The sequence below is a fragment of the Somniosus microcephalus genome, chromosome 1, assembly GCF_052327205.1.
Source record: "Somniosus microcephalus isolate GS21.2 chromosome 1, FLI_Smic_1.0, whole genome shotgun sequence".
NCBI lineage: Eukaryota > Metazoa > Chordata > Chondrichthyes > Squaliformes > Somniosidae > Somniosus > Somniosus microcephalus.
Genome location: NC_140987.1, coordinates 165,654,192 through 165,671,902, shown reverse-complemented (window position 1 = coordinate 165,671,902; position 17,711 = coordinate 165,654,192). Strand labels below are relative to the sequence as shown.

The window sequence follows — 17,711 nt, the reverse complement described above, 5'->3', positions numbered from 1 at the left end:
GGACGTGTTCCGCAAAGCGGTCACCCAATCTGCGTTTGGCCTACCCTTGTATATTGTTAGGTGGTATGCTTGCGATAGGATGAGGGTGAGTGTGAGGGGTGGCTAGTGGGGTGGGGAAGTGATAAAGTAGATGGAGAGGGTTGGGTGGAGGTGCAAGGTAAGTTGGTGTCTTGGGGAGGTCTCTTCCACCTTTGGAAGGGAAGAGAACCTCCCTGCATGCTGTGACTCCCTCCATAAGCATATGGAGGGAGTCATTTGAGAGCCTGGGTGCAAGTGTCCACCTTTGTGCAGTGATTGTCAGTGTTTGCAGCACCTCTATGCTGTCAAACACTGACAGAACAACTGTCAAACTCAATGTGGCCATGGTCCCTTTAAGGAAACTTGCTGATGACGCTTCATCAAATTACGTCATCAGACCCGCTTCCTGTTAATTAGCTGGGAAGCCCGCAGTGTGAGCTCAACAAGGCCAATCAAGGGAAAATCACGTCTACAGAGCATCTGCAGCTGGAAGCGGGACTGGAACCCGGAAACCAGCTCTCCCGCCACCAAACCGCCTCCTCCATTAAATTCGTGGCCCAGATATTCCAGTGGTTAGTGATGGTTACCTCTGTACCAAAAACATGGGCAGTTCAGAGTGTAAAACATTTTTTATTTTCATCCATATATGTAATAAGCCCATTTTTAATCACACCCTCACTTACACAATCGATACAATGGTTCGTAATTTGCTGTCAGCGGCGAAGCAAAATTGCTCGCCGTTGGCCCAGAAGAAAGCTGCCCGCAGAGATCTTGCAATCTCTGTGGCAAGAAGTTTGCCTTTTTCGACATTCAATGTTTGTTTACCAGTCAATATGCTGCTAAAACCCCAGTTATACCTATTCCAACAAACTTAACATTTGATTGGGTATTTAACAGTGATATCACCGCGGAAAAGCCTAAGTTTCCGTCAGTTTCACTGATTTCACTGATTACCGGCTATGGGGTGGGGATGGTTCAGCGCAGCCTGTGTCGAAGCGGCGAATGACTAACCGCAACTTCAGGATTTCTGCGTTTAGATGCACGTGCGCTAATTCCTGAATTTGGGGTAATGACGCCGAACGCTGGTAGTTGGCCGTCATTATCCACCGCAAATTCCGGGCAATGTCACCAAACATAAACTGCCCTCACTACAAATTGCTTGTTTCTTTCCACTGCCTGAAATGAAACTTAAAACAACAAAATGTGTTTCCACTATAAATAGTATCATACGGTACTCTTTCTAAGCCCCAGAGGTAACCGTTGGAAAGAGTTTAACTAATTCTGCCAAGTAATTAGAATGGTTAGCAGTGCCAAGACAATGGCTAATACTTCAAAGATCAAAGCAGTTCTGCATCTCGCTCTTCATAAAATATTGGGAAAGGGAATGTTAGTAACATTGATACAGTTTGGAGCGGGAACTGGCTTATAATTAGAAATTGGTGAGTAGTTAATGAGCATAGGGATTTAGTTGCTGAGATCAGAACTCCAATTAATTGCAAGGACAATGTACTTATGAGATTACATTACATAAATAATCAACCTCCTACTTCAGAGACATTCATCATAGTAGTTCAATAATGTTTAGTTGTGCAACATTGTAAAATGCTTTTAGCACTTGATTTTTTTCCAAGTTAGTCATCTTATGATGCATTATTATTGACTGTTGAAACATTTTCTCTTTAGTGCGCATACCTATTGCATTATATCAGTAAATCATCTATCCATAATCTAGAAGAATTTACAAAGTGCTCCTTTGTGATATTGGTTTTCAGTTAATTAAATGCTGTTTGGATTAAAGGGCCCTAAAAATCCAGGGTCAGAAACTCGGCTGGGACCTATATTACCGCGGAAAAGCCTAAATTTTTGTCAGTTTCACAGATTTCACTGATTACCGGCTATGTGGTGGAGTGGTTCACATACAGAAGTAGGGCCCATTTGGGGGTCTAGGCTGGGATCGAGAAGAAAAAATATTTTTTTTAAGAAGTAAACAATGGGTGCCAGGAGGCAGCTGTTTCTTCTGTCGGGGAACTCCTGGCACCACCCGCTACCTGTGCCGAACTTTCCGACATTGAGATTATGGCAGACATCCCAGATGTGCCCCTAGTGGCATGGGCACCTGGCATTGGCATGCAAATTGGGAACATTCCCATTGACCCTGGAAAGTGTGCTGAGGTTAATGGTAGAGGTTCACAATGGGGTCACCATGGTACTTATGCCGAGATGCACCTACATGCGGATTTTTAGTATTCTCTGCTTTTTGCTTGTTTTTTAAAAAATTGAAACTTAATTCTGTACAGGGAAGGAATCGATTTGCATTTCAGATCTTTCCATTTTGCTATTTAAAAAATTATAATTCAATGCTTCCATAGTTTAATACGTTGACATTTAAGTCTTTTATAAAAAAAAATTGTAAAGAGAAATTTTTGCTGGACTTGTAAATTATTTTTTGAATACAAGAATGATTAGGGATGGTAAAAGACCATTAGGACAGATGCACTTTTAAACTCAACCGACCCACCTTCTCAACCTAGGCTGATTTCACACTGCTATGTTCTGGTGGCTGGTGTGGGGTGAGGTGGTCTTACTGCCAGCAAGGAGACGGGAGCATTTCTGCTGCTTGAGGGCGTAAATCTCATTCAAATCGCAAAATGAAGATGGAGATTCCCTGCCCCCCATTTTCAGTTTTCCAGCAATGCGATGTCATCGCAGTCCACTTACGAGAGTTCTTCATGCTATTGCAAGTGACAGAGAAGTACCATTTCTTTGGCATGTTTAATAATTTAGTGCTGCCTTTCTGTACTTTTAATTGTTTTTTTTTTTAGCCAGTTCTGAGTTTGATCTTGGTTTTGAATTATTTTTCTGTATCTGCACCTACTGTTCTGGGGATTTAGCCTTTGTCTAGAAACAGCTCCCACTGCATCTGATGGGCATTCCTTTGTGGAATTCTTCATGTCCTCAAGGGGCTGAAGGATGAGGAGGAGTTCTACAGGCACGAGCAGGGGCAGGTGTACCCACATTGGAGGAGGACTTAATGGACTGGCTCCCATCCAAACAGGTGGGTGTACAGGAAACACCACTGTTAACTGGGTATGTCCAAGGAGTTTGGTCTTTGTCACGTATGCTTCACCAGGGAGGCAGTTATGAAATCATGCTGATCCTGCAGCCAGAATTTCAAGCCTCCTCCACTGTACATATGTTACATCAGCCAGTCTGCAGTTCACCACTGCAAACATCGGGTCACTGATGCGTTGCTTTTCAGGGTTAAAAAGTTCATCACTTTTCCTAAGGACATCTGGACACCTACCGGTTGCAAGAGAAGGTTCTCCACTTTTTCCATGAGTGCACGGCCTCATGGATATAACGACACAGGCTTCTATCACCAATGCTACAACATCTATGAAGAGGAAAGATTTGCATTCGTTTCAGCTTTATGTAACTATCAGAAATACCTCATGCAGATGGACACGAGGTAACCTGAAAAGCTCTCATGATGCATTTATTCTACAGCATTTTACAGTCCCACCATTATTTCAAAGCATTTCTGATGGGTGAATCTTCAGTGACAGGAACATCCTCTTCAGTAGTGCAGAACTCAAGAACTGCAGCAGAACGAACATGGCTCCACAAGGACACAGATAGAGCATACAATAGGCCAGCTGAAGCCAATATTCCATTGTCTAGATGGGTCTGGAAAGGTCTGAAGTCTGAAAAGAGTTTTGGAAATGATAATGTGCATATTTCGCAATTATACTAACAAGAAAGGAGTCACCACGCAGCAGGTACAGTAATGTAGTAGCTATGGTCCTGGACTAGCAACCCAGTGGTCATCAGTTGCTGGTTTGTCATAAAGAATCCAACCTGTTCACTAATCTCCTCTACCTGCCACTTTACCTGGTCTATAATTCTAGTCCCACACTATGTGGCTGACTCTGAGGGGATGAATTTCCATGGGATTCTCCTGCTCATCCACTGTAATGGCTTTTACACCCTTTTTCTGGGGTTTCCATGTGCTTCCACCATAGTTACAGCGGAGACTGGAGAAAGGCTGCAGAGATTCTCCCTCTGAATGCCCCCCCCCGTGGCCTAGCAAACCATTCAGTTGCACAGACAGTAAGGATAAAAAATAAATACGGCTTTGCCAGCATTATCTGCATTCTAAGAACAAATATTAAAATGGAGGAAAGCCAGAAGGAGGCGAGACAATGAGCTTAAGACTGAAGAGTTGGCAACTGCAGAAGCGTGATTGATCATTTTTTGAACCAGGACAGCGATATGCCGATGTACTTCCAAGTGTGCCGCTGTAGTGTATGTACTTTGCAGAAGGAACTATATTCTGCAGCCCCGGTATACTGCAGTACCAGTAGTGACCACCCCTGTATATAAGCCTGTGTAGTAACTTTGCATAGTAGTTCCAGTTTTGTCTCCACTCAGTAAACACCTGTTGTAACCAGCTCCTGCAGTCCATGTCTCAATTACACACGGACATAATACTGACGACGAGCAGATCCGAACTTCCTACAGTCTGCACTACCTCATGGGGATCCATCCCTGAAGCGAAGTTGTCAGAGGTCGAGGCCAGAAGGAAGAAGGAACGAAAGAAAAAAAAACACACAAACAGCAGAAACGAGCGTCGACCGTGGGCAACCGCCTCTGATTCATCGGATTTGAAGATTGCAGGAGAGGCTGTCGAGAGCGGGGCTTGGTTATCCTCTCTATGGTGTTCCAGCTAATCGGGCTGGTGGCAGGTAGTACACTGATCCTTCCTGGGCTGCGGCGGGCGAGAGCTCGATCGGGTGGCTTTTCAACGGGGCCGAGCAGCGTTGTCGGGAAGAGGAGAGAGAGAGAGAGAGGGTGGAGCACACGGCGCGGCCGGTGCTACGAAGCCGGGCAGCGTACAGACCCGAGAAGAGGGAGGAAAGTGGCCCGTAGGGGTTGCTCTGACGACGGGAAAATAAAAGAAATTAGAAGCGCAGAAAGCCGCGAAGAGCTGCAGTTTGCCACGGGGACCGCGGAGAGCGGCGTCGCCATCAAGGCATAAAAACGCCAGCAACAGCGCTAGCAGCAGCGGAGAAGACAGAAAGCGCGGGAGGCGCCATCTTAATCCAGCGGGGAAGAAGGCAAAGCGCGGGAGGCGCCATTTTGCTAAATCGGGGAAGAAGGCAAAGCGCGGGAGGCGCCATCTTCGATTTCCAAGATGCCGAAGACTGGCAATATCACTGCCTTCGATAATGCAACAGAAGACTGGACCACGTATGTGGAAAGAGTCGAAGTATATTGCAAGGCAAACGAAGTAGCCGATGAGAAAAAGGCATCGGTACAACTAAACTTAATGGGCGCAAGAACGTACGGCCTATTGTGGAACCTGATCACTCCAGCCAAACCGATGGCGAAGAGTTTTAACGAAATTGTTGATATCCTACAGGAACACCTAAATCCTACACCGCTGCTGATAGCAGAAATATTTAAATTCCACAGGAGAAATCAGCATAAAGATGAGAGCAATGCTGATTACCTTACGGAACTACGCAAGCTATCAAAGCACTGCCAGTTCGGAGCAGGACTGACAGACACTCTGCGGGACAAATTTGTCTGTGGACTCTTGAGTGAAGTAACCCAGAAGAGGTTACTCTCAGAGAAAGAGCTGACGCTTGATAAGGCTTTCAGCTTGGCAGTATCGTACGAAGCAGCAGCAAAGGGAGCTGCGGAAATACAGCAAAAGCCACAGGAATACGGCACCCATGAAATGACACGGGGATTTGAAAAATGTTATCGCTGCGGCAGAACAACCCATGACCAGAAGGACTGCTGGTCCAAGGACAAAATATGCAGGCAATGCGGAAAGATGGGACACATTGCACGAGTTTGCAGGTCTGGAAAGAAGACTGACGACAACAAAAAGGCTACTAAGGAACAGTACAGGAAAGTACAAAAGATGACGGACAGTAGTTCCAAAGACCAGAAGAGCGATAGTGAATCCGGGAACAAGAGACTAAGCTGTCTCAAACTTCACAACGTAATCGCGAAAGAGGATCACCGAACCATTTGGGTCACCCTCACGATAGCAGGGTCCCAAGTCAAAATGGAATTGGATACAGGATCAGCCCTGACCGTCATGAATCGACAAGACTACGAGCGGCTATTCTCACACATACCCTTGAAAGAGACATCCATTGTGTATACGGGGCAGAAAGTATACCCCAGAGGGAAAATAAGGGTGCCTGTCGAATACAACGGCAAAGAAATACAGAAATTGTATCTGTACATACTGCAAGATGGTGGACCACCGTTATTGGGACGTGAATGGATCAGAAAGATAAGTTTAGACTGGCACTCCATTCAGGCACTGACTGTGGCTGGTAAAAAGGATGATGATGTCACACCTGGACAATTGTCAAAAATCTTAGCTAACGCCAAAGAGGTATTTCAAGAAGAACTGGGAACTCTTAAAGGCGTAACCGCCTCGATAAAAATAGAAAAGAATGCAATTCCCAAGTTTTTCAAAGCAAGACTGGTACCGTATGCAACTCGCCCAGCTGTCGAGGCAGAGCTGGAGAATCTGGAGAATGCAGGCGTGTTACCTAAGGTAGACTGGAGCGAGTGGGCGACACCCATCGTTCCTGTCATGAAAAAAACGTTAAACAATAAGTCTGAGGAGCCAAGGAAGGTTCGCATCTGTGGGGACATCAAGGTGACGGTGAACCCAGTCCTTCACACAGTACAGTATCCTCTTCCGAGGATAGAAGATATTTTCGCCTCACTATCTGGAGGGAAGCGTTTTACAAAAATTGACCTAGCACAAGCATATTTGCAGATGGAGGTTGAAGAATCCTCTAGGAAGTATCTCACGATAAACACTCACAAAGGTCTTCACCAGTATAATCGACTGGTATTCGGAGTAGCATCAGCTCCGGCGATATGGCAAAGAGCGATGGAACAAGTCCTGCAAGGGATTCCGGGGACCCAGTGTTATTTGGACGACATCCTAGTGACAGGTGAAAATGACAGTGAACACCTTGCCAACCTAGAGCAGGTGCTCACTAGACTAAGAGAACACGGGCTACGAGCCAATCGCCCCAAGTGCGAGTTTTTTAAGAAACAGATATCGTATTGTGGCCATGTGATTGATGAAGAGGGGTTACATAAGTCCCCTGACAAAATTGAAGCGGTAGTTAAGGCTCCAGCGCCTGAAAATGTGTCGCAACTGAGGTCATTCCTCGGATTGGTGAATTACTACCATAAGTTTTTGCCGAATTTGTCCACAATTCTGCACCCACTGAACGCCCTACTACAAACTGGAGTAGCTTGGAAATGGAGCGATGAATGTAAGCGGGCCTTTCAGATGAGTAAAGACCTAATCACTTCAAGAGAAGTATTGGCTCACTACAACCCATCACTACCGATAAGACTGGCGTGTGATGCGTCTCCCTACGGCATTGGAGCGGTACTGTCACATAAATTCCTTGATGGTTCAGAGGGGCTGATAGCTTTTGCGTCACGCTCGTTAACTTCAGCCGAGCGTAACTACGCCCAGATTGACAGAGAGGCCCTCAGCCTGGTGTGGGGGGTGAAGAAGTTCAATCACTACCTGCACGGTCAGAAATTTACTCTACTAACTGATCATCAACCTCTTGTCTCCATTTTCAACCCTCAGAAGGGCGTACCAATAATGACAGCACAACGGCTACAGAGGTGGTCCCTTTTCCTAGGGGCACACCAATATGACATCGAGTACAAAGGAACTAAACAGCATGGGAATGCTGATGGATTGTCGCGCCTACCGTTGCCGACGGTGGAAGAAGCACCTGCAGTGGATCCTGTGGAGATATTCCACTCGACCATAGTCGAATGTCTACCTGTGACGAATGCAAACATAGAAAAGGAAACACGAAATGACCCGACACTCTCCAGGGTCTATGATTTAACGGTGAAGGGATGGCCAGCACATGGCGAACCACTGTTGCCAGCATTCTCGCCGAGAAGAGAACAGCTGTCAGTGTGCAGAGGAACCTTGATGTGTGGATCCAGAGTAGTAATTCCACCCAAATTGAAGGAGAGTGCTCAATGAGCTTCATGAGGGTCATCTGGGAGGGGTAAAAATGAAGAACTTAGCCAGAGCGTTTGTGTGGTGGCCGGGAATCGATAGAGAAATCAAGGAGATGACCAAGAGCTGTACAGGATGCCAGAAGGTCCAAAACGCCCCACCACAAGCCCCTCTATATCCATGGGAGTGGCCCTCATCTCCATGGCAAAGGGTGCACATTGATTTTGCTGGTCCATTTATGGACTTGATGTTTTTAATTGCAGTGGATGCACATTCAAAGTGGCCAGAGGTAATAAAAATGTCCTCAACCACCACAGAAAAACCTATCACAGTCTTACAAACCATATTCGCCAGAAATGGGCTGTCTGAACAGATTTGCTCCGACAATGGACCACAGTTTGTGTCTGAAGAGTTCCGGAGGTTCTTAAAGAACAATGGTGTTAAGCATTACACATCCGCCCCACATCATCCAGCCACCAATGGATTGGCTGAGAGGTTCGTTCAAACATTCAAGAAGGCTATCAAGGCAATGTGTAATGAAGACATACCCCTACAACACAAGGTGGATAACTTCTTGTTTGCCTACCGGAATGCGACACATGCGGTTACCAACCAAACTCCAGCCATGATGTTCTTCAATCAAAGACAACGATGCCGCTTGGATTTGGTTAAGCCAAACATCAGAAGAGATGTGGAGAACAGGCAGTTTCAGAATATGAATGAAAGGCCGACCAGGAGCTTTAAGATAGGTCAACCAGTTTTGGCCCGGGACTACCGCACAGAGAAATGGCAGCCAGGAACGATCTGCACACGGCAAGGACCCCTAATGTATACCGTGGACGTTGGAGAGAGCATTGTAAGACGCCATGCTGACCAGATTCTAGAGTCACTGGAAAACGTCAATTCCACACCACGATCCGATACACCTGGTGATGAAACCGAAGTACCAATTGCATCTACCTCAGAATCGGCGATATTGGAAGCAGACGAACCAAACAACGACGTTGATCCCGAATCAACTTTGCCAGAAGAACCTGATACCCCAAAGAGGCGTTATCCAGACAGAATCAGGAAGCCTCCTCAAAGACTGAACTTATAATTGCTTAACTTCAGCTAATGTATCTAGCAACTGTAATTGTAAATATGTTATTTAATCATTAATCGAATGTTATGTACTGTTTAGCTAAAAGTGGAAGAATTGTAGTGTATGCACTTTGCAGAAGGAACTATATTCTGCAGCCCCTGTATACTGCAGTACCAGTAGTGACCACCCCTGTATATAAGCCTGTACAGTAACTTTGCATAGTAGTTCCAGTTTTGTCTCCACTCAGTAAACACCTGTTGTAACCAGCTCCTGCAGTCCGTGTCTCAATTACACACGGACATAATAGCCGCCACTGTGCCTATAGTGAAAAACCTCCCCTCATCTCCACAACAACAACAACTTGTATTTATATAGCACCCTTAACGTTGTACAATATCCCAAGGTGCTTCACAGGAGCATTATCAAGCAAAATTTGACATCGAGCCACTTAAGGAGATATTAGGATAGGTGAACGAGGTAGGTTTTAAATTACATCTTAAAGGAGAAGAGAGAGGGAGAGAGGTGGAGAGGGTTAGGGCCTAGGCAGCTGAAGACAAGGCTGCCAATGGTGGAACGATGAAAACCACAGAGCACAGGAATGACGGGTGAGTGGGACTTGGTGCAAGTTAGGATACGGACAGCAGAGTTTCGGATGAGCTCAAGTTTACAGAGGGTGCAAGGGGTGAGGCTGGCCAGGAGAGCATTGGAATAAACGAGTCTAGATGTAATAAAGGCATGGATTAAGGTATTCATCATCCTTTCACTCTCCTGAAATGCCTGATTACCTCTTGAACTCATTTAAACTGTTTGCTTTAATAGTCTGCATCAAAACCGGGATCATCTTTATGGACTGCCTCTGCACTCTCTCTAAGGCAATAATACCCTTCCATTGATTAGTTGATCAGATTGCACACAGTACTCCCAGATGGGGTCTGACTAGTGTCCTCTATCGCTGACCCTTTGTGTGGTCAATGGGAATGTATCTAATTAGCATTAGACAGGCTGTGCAACAGACAAGTGCCACTTCAGGCGCACCAGCTGTATCCACCTGCCCATGGTGGCCAGAATCTCTGATCCCTGACCATGTTAGAGTCCATTATAAAAGATGTAATAGCAGAGCAGTTGGAAAACAGTGACAGGATCGGACAAAGTCAACATGGATTCACAAAAGGTATATTGTGCTTGACTAATCTACTGGAATTTTTTGAGGATGTAACTGGTAAAATAGATAAGGGAGAACCAGTGGATGTGGTGTATTTGGACTTTCAGAAGGCTTTCAATAAGGTCCCACATAAGAGATTAGCGTGTAAAGTTAAGGCACATGGGATTGGGGCAAGGTATTGACTTGGATAGAAAACTGGTTGGCAGATAGAAAGCAAAGAGTTGGAATAAACGGGTCTTTTTCCGAGTGGCAGGCAGTGACTAGTGGGGTACAGCAGGGATCGGCCCTTGGACCCAAGCTATCACAATATATATGAATGATCTAGACAAGGGAAGTAGATGTAATATCTCCAAATTTGCAGATGACACAAAGCTGGGTGGACGTGTGTGCTGTGAGGAGGATGCCAAAAAACTACAGGATGACTTGGACAGGTTGGGTGATTGGGCAGAAGCATGGCACATGCAATATAACGTGGATAAATGTGAGGTTATCCACTTTGGTGTCAAAAACAGGAAGGCAGATTATTATCTGAATGGCAATAGATTGGGAGAAGGGGAAGTGCAATGAGACCTGGGTGTCCTTGTGCACCAGTCGCTGAAGGTAAGCATGCAGGTGCAGCAGGTGACTAAGAAGGCAAATGGTATGTTGGCCTTCATAGCGAGAGGGTTTGAGTACAGGAACAAGGATGTCTTGCTACAGTTGTGCAGGGCCTTGGTGAGACCACATCTTGAGTATTATGTGCAGTTTTGGTCGCCTTATCTGAGGAAGGATATTCTTGCCATGGAAGGAGTTCAGCGAAGATTTACCAGGCTGATACCTGGGATGGCAGGAATGACATATGAGGAGAGATTGGGTCGATTGGGCTTGTACTCGCTGGAGTTTAGAAGAATGAGAGGGGATCTCATTGAAACTTTTAAAATTCTGGCAGGACTGGACAGACTAGATGCAGGGAGGATGTTCCCAATGGTCGGGGAATCCAGAACCAGGGGTCACAGTCTAAGGATAAGGGGTAGGCCTTTTAGGACAGAAATGAGGAGGAATTTCTTCGCCCAGAGAGTGGTGAACCTGTGGAATTCTCTACCACAGAAGGCAGTAGAGGCCAATTCATTAAATATATTCAAGAAGGAGTTGGATATATTTATTAAGGCTAAAGGGATCAAGGGGTATGGGGAGAAAGCAGGTACCGGGTACTGAACTTGGATGATCAGCCATGATCGCATTGAATGGCGGAGCAGGCTCGAGGGGCCGAATGGCCTACTCCTGCTCCTATCTTCTATGTTTCTATGTTCCCTTTGGATCCCCAAGTAAGAAAAATGAATTAAAAGTTACCTGATGTTGGTTTGGACTTTAGGCCATTTCTCTGACCTGGGTAGCACCAGTGGGGCCACGTCTGCACACATGGAGGCCTGTACATCTCACCTCACAGGGCCTACAGTCCTCCATAGGTACGTTGGGTCCTGACTGAGCCAATGAAATGGGAACTCCCAGTATAGAAAGCCTTTGCCTCTGGCTCCACCCACTTGGCATCATTTGCCTTTAACGGGAGCTGAGGGGGGTGGAGTTGCACCCATTTTAAGGCAAATTGTAAATTCCCAGAAATGGCAGATATGTTGTATAACCAGATCTGCACCATTTTCTGGGGAGTTCTGCCGGTCTCCCACTGAAGGTGCAGTGAATCCCTGACTAATTTTGGCTGAACTCTCTTTGGTATGAACTCTATCTCTCTCCTAATGCAACCCAATATGATATTTTCCTTCTTTTACCACAGCAAAGCATTACATTGATAGTTTCATAGATCTACGTACTATAACCGTCAAAGTTCTTTCCTGATCACCGCAATGATGGGCTTTTCCAATTTAACTTATATTTATTCTTTTGGCTCTTTTCTCCTATTCCAATATATAATTCAGTATTTATTAAAATTGAAAAGGGTAGCAAGATTTTCATTAGTAAAATAATTGCAGATAAATGCTTTGTCACTTTTCTGCTTTACAATGCTCACAATTTGACAATGCAATTTATAAAACTTGCATTTATATTTAACGTGCTTCACAGAGGAGAAATGGACATCAACCAGTAGTAGAAGAATTAGGAGATATAACCATGGTCGAAAATATAGGCTATGAGGGGGCTTTTAAAGATGGGAAGTGGCCAAATGGAGGGATTTAGCAAGAGAGTTCCTGAAGAGGAACCTTAATAGCCATTGCTGTTGTTTCATTCTTTAAAACTGCTAGTTGGAGAAAAAATGGGAGTAGAAATGTTGACCCTGAATACATGGGTGGATGGGTGGGGCGTCACATCCTGCACTAGTGTCAAGATGCATCCACCCATCTGGGGTCAGGGGGAAGGCCTGCGATTTAAATGCCTTCGGCCGGCTAGGGTCGCATTAATGACAACCCCCTCGCAAAAAAGATGCCGGGAGATCCAGCTGCAGAGTCCTAGACTGTGGTGGGGGTATTGGGTCCTCCCTGGATGAATCATGGAGGTTGTCACCATTACACCTTGCAAAAGGAGCTATTTAAAAAAAAAACATTTAATGGCCAAACTTTAGGGATCCAGGCCTCAGTCCTGGTTTGGACTCCCAAATGCTTCACAACTTGGCCATCATAAGGGTGCAGCCCTTACCACCAGGGATTGTGGGACCACCTCAGGAAGAGGAAGATGGAGAGGAGGAGGAAGGGAGGAGGCAGACAGCAACTGCACTTAAGCAGGAGATGTCTGTGAATGCCTTATCAGACTCTGATTCCCTGTTGCTCACCACACCCTCAGCAACCATATCCCCATCATACATTCCTCTGTCACGGAATAGCCCCTGCCTGTCTGCACTGCCCCCAGTGATTGTGCGCGACCTTTGCCTGCAAGAGAAAGGGAAGTGTGTCAGTGAGTGTAGTGCAATGTGTTTGGGTGCTGTGCCTGCCATAGTTGAATAGCTGTTAGTGTGTGCAAGATGTGAGATGTGGATGTGAGTGTTGCAACAATGGTAAGGTTGTGAGGGTGAAGTGAAACTATGATTGTGAGGTCCGAGTGGTGAAAGGTAGAGATTGTTGGTAGGTGAGTGCTGGGGGTGTGGTGCATTGAGCAGTGTGTGAGGCTTGTGGTGGAGATGGTGGGATGTGGCATTTGCTGAAGCCTTCACACACCTTGACCTGCTGTGTGAGGTCATTAAACTTCTTGCGACATTGGATGGAGGACCTAGGGACCACGATGTTGGCCATCACATAATCAGATATCTCATGCCACAGCCTTCTGCATATATGGGCTGATAGCTTCTTGCCGGCTTGCGGAAAGAGGACAGCCCGCCTTCTCTCCACGGCCACCATCAGGGACTCCAGAGCTATGTCTGAGAAATGTCTTGCTCTCTCCCTCTGTTGCCGCTCAGCCATCTCTTTCTAGTTGGTTGTGCTTCCAAGTGGCGCTCCAAATGGAATAGCAATGAGGTGCTGTTGCATCAATGCACCTTCCCTTTAAGTACTGGATAAAGCCTAGGCCAAACATGACTTGGAATTGGACTGGACCCGATATTGGCCCACCTGTTGAGCGGTAAGCCAATGAACAGCGGTTTTAGTGCTGAGATCAGCACTATAATCCTGTAAATGAGCACTAAGCACGAATTTTGCGGGCTACCTAGACCATTTTGACCTGGCACAACTATATAGCGCTGGGCCATGACACCACCTGTTTTCGGGCCATATCTAATTTCTAGGCCATAAAATCTTATAGCACAGAAGGAGGCCATTCTGCCCATCATGCCTGTGCAGACTCTTTGAAATAGCTGTCCAATTTAGTCCCCAATTAAGGGCAGCCTGGGAGCAATGTTTTTTGATAGCATTCAACCGCTTAACATTGAGGATTATGGGAGTATTCAGTAGAATATGTTTTCCCTCAAAATTTAATTTTGTTTTTTGGCTATTTGTTGAAATATGCACTTAACAGAAGTACAAAAATGTGTGCATGTAAAAATAGTTTGGAAATGTGATTTTATATTTGCAATATCAGAATAATTGAGAATTGAAACTGATAGATAAACATTTTACCATTATCAATGGAAAGAAAGAGCGGAGCTGAACTCAACTCCAAAGTTACACACTTAAAAGAAAATTGCCCTTAATACTGACTTTTCCTTAAACAGCAAACTTGCAGACATCCATATAAAAGAATTGAGGCAAATCTTAACTTTAAAAAGTGATAGATTCAAGATTTCTATAGATAAGTGGGAGACTATTTAAATGTGTACCTATTGATTGTTCTATAACAATTTAGTCGGATTGCATTTGAGAATTATTGATGTCCCAGTTATATTGACTGCTTTTGTTTCATGTCTGAATCTTTTTAAAAATGAAAACCCATTGGGGATAACTTTGACTTTGGACGATAGTGTAAAACGGGCAGTATTGATTCAGCTGTCCGTTATATATCTCTCCCAATTTTCATATCCATTGAAGCCATTGAAGTTTATTCTGCCACATCAACTGAAAAATGAACTAATGCTTCAGAAATATCCGAGTCTCACCAAGGTACCATATTGTCTATACTGTTGTTTGAAGCTGCTTTTAATGAGTAATATGGTGATTTCTGCACTTGAAGTGAATACTGATCCTCTGTGTGAAAATTGGCCAGCGTAATAAAACTATATCATTTCCTTGCAGTTATTCATGGTAGACAATGGCGCAGATGACTGGAGAATAGCCATGACTTATGAGCGGATTTTTTTCATCTGTTTGGAAATACTGGTATGTGCTATTCACCCAATACCTGGAAACTATACTTTCACTTGGACAGCACGCCTTGCCTTTTCATACACAACATCTACAGCAATAGCAGATGTGGATATAATCTTATCAATACCAATGTTTCTTAGACTTTACCTTATTGCCAGAGTAATGCTGTTGCACAGCAAACTTTTTACAGATGCTTCATCAAGAAGTATTGGAGCACTGAATAAAATAAACTTCAATACCCGTTTCGTAATGAAGACTTTAATGACAATATGTCCAGGAACAGTACTGTTGGTTTTCAGCATCTCATTGTGGATAATTGCAGCATGGACTGTCCGAGCTTGTGAAAGGTAAGCCGTTATTGTGCATCAGCTTTTTCACTGTTTAAACCTAAGAGAGAGTTATGTTTTAGTTCCAGATCATGAATGATATTTTAGCAATCTGAACTTTCTGTGCCTAACAGTAAACGTTACTGGTCTCTTATAATGGGTAGTTTGTTACTGTTGTGACCTTAATGATGTTGTTTCTACAGAATTTGTTTTGGGATTGTTCAATAGTTTTTTTTTTAAGTTTTAAGGGAAGAATCTGAGAAATATCAACAAGATAATGTGGTGCATTTATATCATAGTTATATGCAAAATATTTTCAGACATGCAAGACTACATGTTTAATTCATCTGATTTATCATTCATGCTGTAGTGCTTTAAGTAGATTCTGTGTAATTATACTGTACCTGTGAAACTAAATAGAATCAACAACTTACAGCACTCCTCACCCACAGAAAGACATTACAGAGTACTTTACAGGATGGAGGATAAAAATGGACACCAAGCAGGAAAGAGAGAGGGAACAGAGAGGTTAAGGAGTGAGGATGAAAACAAGGCCAAAGAGCAGGGTTTTAAGAGGCTTCTGAAAGCAAGGATGGAGGGAGCATGGCATCGGTGTTTAGGGAGGAAGTTCCAGAGCGCAGATGCATAATGACTGAAAATGAGTGTCCACCAATGATAGGGTAGAAGGAATGAGGAGTAACTTGGTGTCAGAGGGAGGGAGGGTGTGCTTGGTGACATATGATTGGAGGGGATCACTGAGGAGAGTGGAGAAAGATCATGAAAGGATTTAAAGGTGAGGTTGAAGATCTTAAAATCAAATCTCTGGGACACAGATGGCCAAGGGAGCCTGGTAAGGATGGGTGATGAAAGGGCAGGACTTTGTGTAAGTGAAGATGTAGGCCACAGCATTCCAGATAAGTTGCAGACTGGAGAGAGTGGAGGTTGGCAAGGGCAACGTTGAAGAAGTCAGGCCTCAAGATGACCAGTGGGGAAGAGATAGGATCAAGGAAAAAAGCGGTTTTGGGTAATAGATTGGATGTGGGGTAGGAAGCTGAGTTTGGGTCAAACAATACACTAAGGATTCACATCTCTTAGCCTGTGGTGTCTCACACTAAAGAAAAAATATTTTGATTACACTTTCAAGAGGTTAATATTGTATGCAAAATGAGCACTCAGTTGAGTCTTGATTTTCCATTAGGTGTGCAATCTGTTTATTAAAGCCTAGTTTAAAAATAAGTAAAACATAATGTTCTGAGTACAATAATAATTTGTAAATTCCAGTTTCATATGGGGAAAAAACCTGTTAATTTTGTTTTTTGCAGTCATGTTTGTCGCAAGACAGATATTCTCCAGCAATCCTAAGCAATTGCTAATTCACCAAATCATTCTCCTCTGTTATACTGTTCTATTGCAATCTAAGTATTAATCTATGATGAAAGCAATGTTCATGGTGTATTTTTTGAGTGAGGACAAAAAAAATTGGCTTTAAAGGGATAGGACCGTTAACAACAGCTACACTTTAGCAGCAGAATAATATATTGTGTGTTATGTGGTTTAATGGATCTGTCTTTATAAAACAGCATATCCTCCAACTTACAACATCAATAACTTGCATTTTTATAAAACCTTCAACATAGTAAAATGTCCCAGGAGCTTCACAGGAGCAATATCAAACAAAGAGGTAGGTTTTAAGGAGCATCTTAAAGGAGGAGAGAGAATTAGAGAGATGGAAAGGTTTAGGGAGGGAATTCCAGAGCTTAGGACCTAGGCAGCCGAAGGCATGGCCAGCAATGGTGGAGCAATGGAAATCGAGGCTGTGCAAGAGGCCAGAATTGGAGGAACACAGAGATCTCGGCGGGTTGTCAGGCTGGAGGAGGTTACAGAGATAGGGAGGGTGTGGCCGTAGAGGGATTTGACGGATGAAAATTTTAAATTTGAGGTGTTGTCGGTCTGGGTCAAGTCAGCGAGCACAGAGGTGATGAGCAATGTGATGAAAGATCTGCTAGTAATTACAAAAAAGGGTAGATGCATACATTTTGTTTATCATTTGATGTGACAAGTTAACAAAATTAGTCATAAACAAATGTGGCCGATTTTATTGAGGGCCATTTAAAATTTAAAATGTTCTGTAACAATCAGAATAGACCTTGAGCATACATCCTTCTTGATTTAGATGTACTTGGAAGAAAGGTAAATATGATGCTGCTCACTTGTTCTCTTTTTGGTCTTTTCTCTAGCATTGGAACAGCTAATGAAATACTGCCATTGGTGGTATTCTCGTGCTCTTTTAGTATGACGATCCTGCCAGTAAAGAATAGCAGAAAGTGGATGCAAATTAAATTGTCTGGCTGCAAAGGAGTTG

At 44.2% G+C, this 17,711-nt stretch overlaps 1 protein-coding gene across 2 annotated transcripts in view; it reads left to right on the top strand.

Moving 5' to 3' along the window:
• Positions 1-17,711, top strand: part of kcnn2 (potassium calcium-activated channel subfamily N member 2) — a 312,018-nt gene that overhangs the window by 99,696 nt on the left and 194,611 nt on the right. For both annotated transcript variants that reach the window (XM_085987085.1, XM_085987086.1), the window contains exon 3: positions 14,952-15,370. In XM_085987085.1, coding sequence (XP_085843211.1) covers positions 14,952-15,370 — 419 coding nt within the window. The remainder of the gene's footprint in view (positions 1-14,951; positions 15,371-17,711) is intronic.